At 39.0% G+C, this 9,152-nt stretch overlaps 1 protein-coding gene and 1 long non-coding RNA gene across 2 annotated transcripts; one reads left to right on the forward strand and one right to left on the reverse strand.

The window, feature by feature from the left end:
* Positions 1-4,830: 4,830 nt before the first annotated feature.
* On the reverse strand, positions 4,831-6,848 carry LOC127182509 (uncharacterized). Its single transcript, XR_007829921.1, has 3 exons — positions 6,743-6,848; positions 5,969-6,060; positions 4,831-5,669 (listed from the first exon to the last, which is right to left on the reverse strand). It is a non-coding gene; the product is annotated as an uncharacterized LOC127182509 (long non-coding RNA).
* On the forward strand, positions 6,419-8,300 carry ypel5 (yippee-like 5). Its single transcript, XM_051137817.1, has 3 exons — positions 6,419-6,586; positions 7,376-7,521; positions 7,828-8,300. Exons 2-3 carry the CDS (start codon positions 7,381-7,383, stop codon positions 8,050-8,052), a joined length of 366 nt encoding a protein of 121 aa, XP_050993774.1. The 5' UTR covers positions 6,419-6,586; positions 7,376-7,380; the 3' UTR covers positions 8,053-8,300.
* The last annotated feature ends 852 nt before the right edge of the window (positions 8,301-9,152 follow it).

Below are 9,152 nucleotides of genomic sequence, written 5' to 3' on the forward strand. Positions count from 1 at the left end.
AGGTTTGTCCCATTCTGGCATAATTTGCACAGTATGATGATATTTCCTCTAGAAACACATGGATAAAACAACAGAAGTGATGAAAACTCTCTTTTTTAATATTGGTTAAACTAGCAAACCTGTGTCAAAAGTGGATTAACTGACTGTCAACAGTGTTACTCAAGTATTACTGCTGCACATTTTAACAAGACAGTTTAACTAAAACTCAAGTTTTGTTTGTGAAAATATATTTCTAAACATATCATATGATCGGTAGTTCTAGGCTTCCATGTTGAGTACAGGCCCAAAACAATGAAAATGTCAACTGTGTTACCTAGTAAAGGTAACGTAGACAGTAGCAAACATAGATGGTATTTTATGCACATATTCCATCACATCATATATATACAGCGCTTTATACAATATAGATCGTTTCAAAGCAGCTATGTAACATCATGTTTGGGTTTTTGGGAAACAGGAAAACTTTCCTATTCACATTGTCAAATTCTAAATGTACCTCTAATTATAGATTGAGCCACCTCCTTTATGTACAGTACATGAATATTTTATGAAAACTTACAGTGCGATGTTGTACGTATTGTCTAAGGCGAGATACTGTCAAAATATATTCAGTCAGTTTGCCCACTAGGCATAAACATTCATCAACAGTCCTGTAAACATTCATTTGAATGAATTATTGGACTTTGTTTTGTACTGTGTGGTAAATTTGCAGATGGTCCCCAAAAAAAGCAGCCTAGTCGAATATGCAACGAATATCGAATGTGAAACTAACTTTACAGCACTGATGACAGAACAGAACAAGATGAAAGTAGACAGGACATCAACCCAAAAGATGACAGAACAGGACAACAGAGCAAAAATGACAATAAGGGCGTCAGTAAAAACAACAAGAGAAAAAGACGTCAGGATGACAGATTAAAACAACATCAACAGACAACATGCACGTCAATATATACTGATTCACCTGAACAAGCAGCCAATGACTGTAGACAAAGACAAATGTATAGCACAAAGCACAAAGCAGTCGACTCTTTTTTGGCACAAAAACCTCAAGTAAACAAAACCGCATCTCTGCCATTCATACATACAGAGGCAAGTGGAACATGCAGGATTCATATTTAAACCGTCTTTTCACGTTTTAATATTCATAGACACTAGTGCATATCACCATTCGTGACAGACCTACTTTTGAATTATCGATCTAAAAATGGATGAATTCTGTGGCATTCCAAATAGAGTCAATTTCGTTTTTACGAATGGACTCTGCGATCATGTCTGTGTTTTCGCTGAAACCATATGAGCCTAGAAATGTAAGCACACTTCAGAACATTTCAGTTCAGTGTTGCCATCTTAGCGACTTTGTCGACGCCGATACCAATATCTTGACTTCGATACTTTTTTCGATACCAATTTTATGAAATCAATTTTAACAAGATTACATTCCCAAAATAATGTTTTTTCAGCTTCTTGACGTTTATACAGATTCAAAGACTCCTGAGCCACTGCACAAAGGAACAAAATATATCCAACACAATAAATAAGTGAAAATAATTTTAATAAAGCTCAAACAGTTTTCAGTTTACACATCTGTTAGGCTACATTTACACTAGTGCATGTTCATTTTAAAATGCTTAGATCAGACAGAATCATAATTTCTATTCATTTTCCACTAATTTACTGACAAGCACTAGCACCTTCCAGCGCTGTCTGTCGGTATGTATAACGTTATATGCCTTCTCTCTTCTGCGATCGCTGTTCTGACTCAGAGGACATAACATATTTCAACAACATTACATGGCCAAAACACACATTCAACAGCAAACAGAAGTTATTACAAACACTCACTAGTGGTTTAAAATGAGTTTTGAGTAAAAGCGGAATATAAATCTTATTTATTGTTTTATGTAGCATCATGCTACAGTGTGCATGAATGGTCACGTAACGCTCACTTTCGGTCGTGTAGTATGGACAGAGATCTTTTCTGAAACGCCAGTATGGATGACGATTGTTTTAATTTTTTAAACAAAAACGCACCAGTGTTAATTTAGCCTTATATCTAAGGGGGTTGTACATTAATACTTTCACACTACAGCCTCACGTGTGAGCCACAGTATAGCCGGTGTAAACTAGCAGGCGTGTTCGTCTTTGTCGCGGCTCTGCACAGGATCAGGAGCGCTATAGAGAGCAGACTGCTTTGTATGCTTTCAGATCGTTCTCAGATGTGCTGCGTGAGGACGGTTTGTTGCTGCGTCGACCAAAGCGCACGTGCAGCGGAGCGCACCACTGGCCGCGCTCGAAGTTCAAATTCGTTTAATTAGTTGTAGGGCCGCTTCTAGTCAAACACACCTAGTGCTGCAGGCTTATTGGCACACTGACGTTGACAAGATTAACCCCTTAGGTATCAAAGTTTGGTACCGAACGACAAGAGGTTTTTCGATACTCTATGGCAGGGGTGGCGAACGTCGGTCCTGGAGAGCCGCAGCCCTGCATAGTTTTGCTTCAACCCTAATCAAACACACCTGAACAAGCTAATCAAGGTCTGAAGGGTTACTAGAAAGATACAGGCAGGTGAGTTTTAGTCTCAGCCTCAGACATCACGCCCACGGAACGTTGGCTAAACGTCTGATGCATATGGTGCACTTAACTGGACACACTTCAGGAATGTCGAGGTCGTCATCCGATCGGTTGAATTTTATAAGATTTCCGGGGGACGCGAGTGTCGCGTTTATTTTCGGTCCGCCGGGAAACAAAGCGCAGACGTGTGATTGCAGAAGAAAAACTGACGTGTTTACATGAGTGACAATGAGCATTTATCAAGATCAGCTAAACGTAGGATTCTCAAAAGTATGCGAGGTTCACGGCATAGACTCTTTAAGAGATGTCCAGGAGTTTTGTTTGAGGCACTTAGTGGAGACAAAAAGAGAACTTTTTAGCCTGTTAGTTTTAGATGCTTTGAAGGTCTCTGAACAAAGTCTGCATACGTTTCCTACTGATTTACTCTGTGTTTTGATCAGATGTGGTAATGCAGACGCCATTGTTGTTATATGTGCACGAACAGATCAATGACTTACTGCTTGTTTTCTTCTCCTTCTTTGATTTTCTATGCTGACTGACTTGTTGCACGCCAGTCTGTTGTTGTGGGGACATTTCCACGCCCCGAAACGTGACGCTGAACGAAACGAACTGTGATTGGTTGTTTGACATGTCGGTCAAACGGCCTTATGGGCGGGCCTTGGCCAAAGAAAGCTGCTATGAATTCCAGACCTTCAGCCGTCAGTCTGAAGGTCTGGCTACGCGAAACTACTGAATCACTGACTCACTGACTCACTTGAATCATTCAGAACCGTGGACTAATTCAGTAATGAATCACTGCTGTATGTGGATCAGAGATTTAACAGCTCTGCTGTGACTTTGATTGAACTATTCTTGACTTAGAAACTGAGCAAAAACAGACAATATTGACAACGTTGTTTAAAACATTAACAGTTGTATGAAATCAGTTTTACATTTGTATTCATGCAGATATATATACAGCAAAAACAGTAATATTGTGAAATATTTTTACTATTTAAAATAACTGCTTTCTATTTCAGTTTACTTTAAACTGTAATTTATTTCTGTGATCAAGTCTGAATTTTCAGCATCATTACTTCAGTCTTCAGTGTCACATGATCCTTCAGAAATCATTCTGATATGCTGATTTATTATCAATGTTGAAAACAGTTGTGCTTCTTAATATTTTTTTGGAACCTGTGATTCTTTTTTTCAGGATTCTTTGATCAATGAAAGGTTCATAAGAACAGCACTTATTTCAAATAAAACGGTTTTCTAACAATACGCACTACTGTTCAAAAGTTTGGGGTCAGTACATTTGTATTATTTCTTTTTTTGAAAGAAATTATTACTTTTATTCACCAAGGATATTTCAAATTAATAAAAAGTGATAGCACAGATTTACATCGTTAGAAAATATTTATATTTTAAATAAAAGCTGTTCTTTTTAACCTTTAATTGATCAAAGAATCCTGAAAAAAAGAATCACAGGTTCCAAAAAATATTTGGCAGCACAACTGTCTTCAACATTAATTCTAATAATAAATCAGTATATTAGAATGATTTCTAAAGGACACTGAAGACTGGAGTAACAGCTGATGAAAATTCAGCTTTGCATCACAGGAATAAATTATATTTGAAAGTATATTCAAATAAAAGGTATTATTTTATATTGTAATAACATTTTGCAATATTACTGTTTTTTTTTTTTGCTTTTTTTTTTATCAATTAAATGCAGCCCTGATGAGCAAAAGAGACTTCTTTAAAAATCATTACAAGTCTTACTGATCCCAAACTTTTGAACAGTAGTATAAAATCTTTATGAAAAATTAAGTATTTTTCCACTTCCACTGTAAAATAAATAAATAAATAAATAAAACTGCAACCTAAACAAAGTGCTTTGAGAAAAAGCATGTTTCCCTGTTTTTTGCATCTGAATTATTCTTATGATGCAGATCGTGTGTGTGTGTGTGTGTGTGTGTGATCTGAGCAGCACTTACACTCGTCATAAAAGCCATAGATGCGGTTAATGGAGGCACATTCGTGGTTCCCGCGGAGCAGGAAGAAGTGATCGGTGTATTTAATCTTGTAGACCAGCAGGAGGCTGCTGTCCTCTGTCCATGTAGTCTCCCAGAAACAGTTAGTTGGTCTCTGGAGAAAAGCCACTGTACTAAAAGAGCCGCAGCAGGTCTGTGTACTGACCGTGGATGTCACCTGAGAAACAAGACGGCACCTCATGAAGAACACACAGCGTCAGGACACTTAAGGACCAAACCCGATCAGATCTCATGTGTGGTGAGACTGTCACATTACAGTAATGAGAACTAGGGGGGTTAAATGTCAAAAAAACTAACACTAAAAATAAATAACATTTCACAGGTTTCATGAGATTCATCTCATCTACAGTATCTCCCTGCCTCTGTGTGTCAAAATAAAACAGCTGGGACTCCGTACTGACATGGACTGAACCAAACCCTGAACACTGCTGAACACGTGTGAATGAGACCGACCGCAGATCTTCAGCAGGATCAGCTGACGAGACTTGATGCACAGCCCTCGCACCTACACCTCCGCCATCTGCACCTTCTTCCTGAGACGACATCCTCACACTGCACGCACACGCACGCACACACAAATCAAGCTGATATGTCCAGATATAAAAGAACTGGAGGATATTCATGCAGTCTTCAGCAGGTCTGTGCAGTTGATTAAGTTTTTAATCAGATGTTCACATTCATAACCACATATATAAACGATAAATACAGAAATAAACAAATGAAGCAACTGGGAAATTGCATTTTTAATTTTCATACAATTTGTTCATACTGATGGTTTCAGAATAATTTCAGGAACTCTTCTGTCAGCTCAGTGTGACAGAAACACACATCCAGCATCTAAACACACCGCAGCTGACAGAGAAGAACAGCGCGTGAATGATCAGCTCTTCCGCGGCCTGAGCGACGCTCGAGCCTTAAATAACGTCTGCCAGGAGCTCGTGAAGGAGCTCGGTTACCTTCCAGGAGTCTGGAGATGATGCTATTCACATTCAGCTCCCCTTCGCCATTTCCTGCGCCACAGCAGCCGCCGCCGCCAGAGGGAGACACTCACCACATAAACTACACATGTCAGAGAAATAAATATACGTAAGACAATTTTATATGTAACATAAACAAACGTATCCAGGGCAGATCATTATTATTATTATTATTATTATTATTATTATCTGTACAAAAAGAAAAAAAAATGAAACGAGTTATAATTTTCTAAAATGTAGATAACTAACTGAATGTTGAAGCTTTATTTATTATTTTTCAGTTCATTTCCCACAATAAAAGCTCTGTAAGAAAAGGCTGTAACACGAGTAACAATAAAAATTATATTATTTATTCTTTTTAAGATGTGTCAAAATAATTACCTCTGATTAAACCAAAAGCAGCTCTGCCCTGCCTTCAGCCTGACATGCTGCATGGGATAGTCTTAATAGAAGCAGCAAAGACGATGAATGGACTAGAATTAATAAATGAAATACATTATAACATCAAATACATCCTTCACACAGTCATTAAACGATATAATGCAGTGACAGGTTAAAATGAAGAAACGGTAATTAAATGTAACTTAATCACTTTTTCAAACTGTTGGAACATTCACCTCTTATTTTCATAAAATAATTAATTAACTTGTTAACACGTTACAAAAATAATAAATAAATCACGACATAGTCATTATTTTAAAAATATTTAAATTGTTAATTTGATTATATTATTAATTATAACTTATAAATTACAATTTTAACTATTAAAACTGTAGATATCTATTATTTATATCTTGTAAATGAACGTCATCGGTGCACGTGTGACGTGCGCATGCGCAGGACAGAGTCCCGGATGTTGATAAACAGTCCACAAGTGTGAGGCTGTCAGACAGGAAAGAAAGAGGACTACAAACAAAGGCTATATAAACCAAGAACAGTGTCTCTGATCAACCTGGAACTTCGTGTTTTTTCTGACAGGTTTGGAGGCGACAGTAAACGGTGAGATTACACTCAGACAGCGGCGGATTCAGCTGTTATCAGACCGTTTGTTGGTGTTTTTGTTAAGTGTGTTACATCAGACTGATGGTGTGACGTGTTCTGCAGACCAGCGTTTCAGTCCGGGACTCGTTTCGCATGTCTGTCCATGTTACACACCTGATTAGTCAGACGACGTGTCTTTATTTCCTTCCACTAGAGAAAAATAAAGCCAAAATATCCCAGAAATGGCGCTGTCATTTTTAGCTGATGATGTCATTTGGAGTCTGCGCAGTAGCGATTGTGAGGTGGAGTCACAGTATTAAAGCCCCGCCCACACAACCATGACGTCACACCCCTTTTTCATAATCAGATAACTAACTTGAAGCACTACCTGAAGAATTACCTAAAATGATGGAAACGATCTTTGGGAAAAATGCATTTTATGATCGACTCACATTTACATCTGCGGTTGCCGTCCCTGCATATTTCAGCTCCAACCCCAGTCAAACACACCTGAAACAGCTGGTCAAGGTGTTCAGGGTTACCTGGTAATTACAGACAGGTGTGTTGAAGCAGGGTCAGAACTGAAGTCTGCAGGACGGTATCTCTCCAGGAGCAGGACTGAGACCCCTGATATACATAATTTATGATCTATAGTGCAGCCAGACACCGGGAGGGGCGTGACCGAAATGTTTCCTTTTCAGGACATGTGCAGCACACTAGATTAGCACTCATAATAACTCCTAATTGTAAGTAAGTGAGTGATGGTGTGATGCTTGATGACACACTGAAGCTGATATTGTCTCACAGCTGCAATGGGCCGAATCTTCCTGGATCACATCGGAGGGACGCGTCTGTTCTCCTGCGCCAACTGCGACACGATTCTGACCAACCGGTCCGAGCTGATATCCACACGCTTCACCGGAGCCACCGGACGAGCCTTCCTCTTCAACAAGGTGGCGTCCTGCTCTAACTGTATTGAGAAATATATTACTAACAGGTTTTTTATAAGCTAAACATTACCTGCTGATAACGACTCATTCTTTATTCTGAGTTGTTCATTGTTAGTTGATGTTGACTAATGTAGACTTCATTGTAAAGTGTCACCAAAACACATGAAAATCCATATACTGTTTAATCGTACTTTTTTAGTTTTTTTTTGTTTCATCTGTAGAATTGTTGTAGAAACGATCACAAAGGTAATTGATAATGCAGAAAGATTAAGTAATGTGTGTGTGTGTGTGTGTGTGTGTGTGTTTCAGGTGGTGAATCTGCAGTACAGCGAGGTGCAGGACCGCGTGATGCTGACCGGCAGACACATGGTGCGGGACGTGAGCTGTAAGAACTGCAACAGTAAGCTGGGCTGGATCTACGAGTTCGCCACAGAGGACAGCCAGCGCTACAAGGAGGGCCGCGTGATCCTGGAGAGAGCGCTGGTGCGGGAGAGCGAGGGCTTCGAGGAGCACGTCCCGTCAGACGCGTCCTGAGCGCCACAGACTCCTCCTCCGTGATGCCTTACAGACTCGGGCCACGAGCCCGTGACCCCAAACCAACAGCTGAGCATGTCAGAGCAGCTGTGACGGGTCACACGCGCCAACGAGACCCACGACACGCATCAGCCTCGAGCCACAAACACAGAGCCGGACCAGGGCTGTTACAGTTAACTTCAATTAAATCCATACAAATATTTTTGATACTTGAAATAAATGTTAACTGGAATAAAATATGAAAAAACTTATTGGAGTATATGTTAGAAGACACCAGAATTCTCCTTGTTGAAGGTTTTTCACATTTCTCTTCATATTTTAAGTCTTTACTTAAGAAGATTTCCTTTTTTGTTCTTCAGTATATGTATTCTCTGCATTAAACTGACCTCAATAAAAGATTAGACTCATGTAACGCCTCTGTCAACACCTGATGAGTGTTACATGCACACGTGTAGTGCTGAATGGCCCGCATGAGCTAAAACTGCACTCGTGATTTGTTGTTCATGAAGAGATGTTCACACACCGGCTGAACAAAATGCTGCTTCTGATGCTGCTGTAGATGAGTGTGCACCTGGGGCCTCATCTATAAAGCATGTGTACACACAAATTTGATCTCAGACCGTACGTACGTTGAGAGCCACGCGAACATTCATATTTCTAAACAGTCTTTGCGTGGAAAAGTGCTTAAAGCCACGTCAGGGTCTAAGCAGATACACACTTTCCTATGTGTCAAATTGTAGTACTGTAGGCGTTTGGAAGTATAAGCAGCCGCTATGATGATGATGATAACAGTCATATTGGGGTTATGCATTTTGGTTAATTTTCTCGACAGATATTATAGACTGGAAAATTGCTTAGCTGTTAACAAACAAGATTAGAATGTTACACAAAAACTAAATTAGATTTAAAATATATATATATATATATATATATATATATATATATATATAAATACATACATGAATGTTTGAGACCCGTAAACAATGCCATTAATGTGCAAATATCACCATAAACAGAACATGAGTTTTGACATCATCATGCATCTGCTGCACTTTTGTGAAGGGAGAAACAGAATAAAATGTTATATAATTAAACTTACA

Source organism: Labeo rohita, chromosome 20 (assembly GCF_022985175.1).
Source record: "Labeo rohita strain BAU-BD-2019 chromosome 20, IGBB_LRoh.1.0, whole genome shotgun sequence".
Taxonomy (NCBI): domain Eukaryota; kingdom Metazoa; phylum Chordata; class Actinopteri; order Cypriniformes; family Cyprinidae; genus Labeo; species Labeo rohita.

What these genes read in the sequence shown, in the direction of transcription:
- ypel5 (XM_051137817.1), top strand. Translation starts at nt 7,381, where the DNA reads ATGGGCCGAATCTTCCTGGATCACATCGGAGGGACGCGTCTGTTCTCC. An exon ending in GAGCCTTCCTCTTCAACAAG is followed by an intron (nt 7,522 to 7,827) that starts GTGGCGTCCTGC and finishes TGTGTGTTTCAG; the next exon opens with GTGGTGAATCTGCAGTACAG.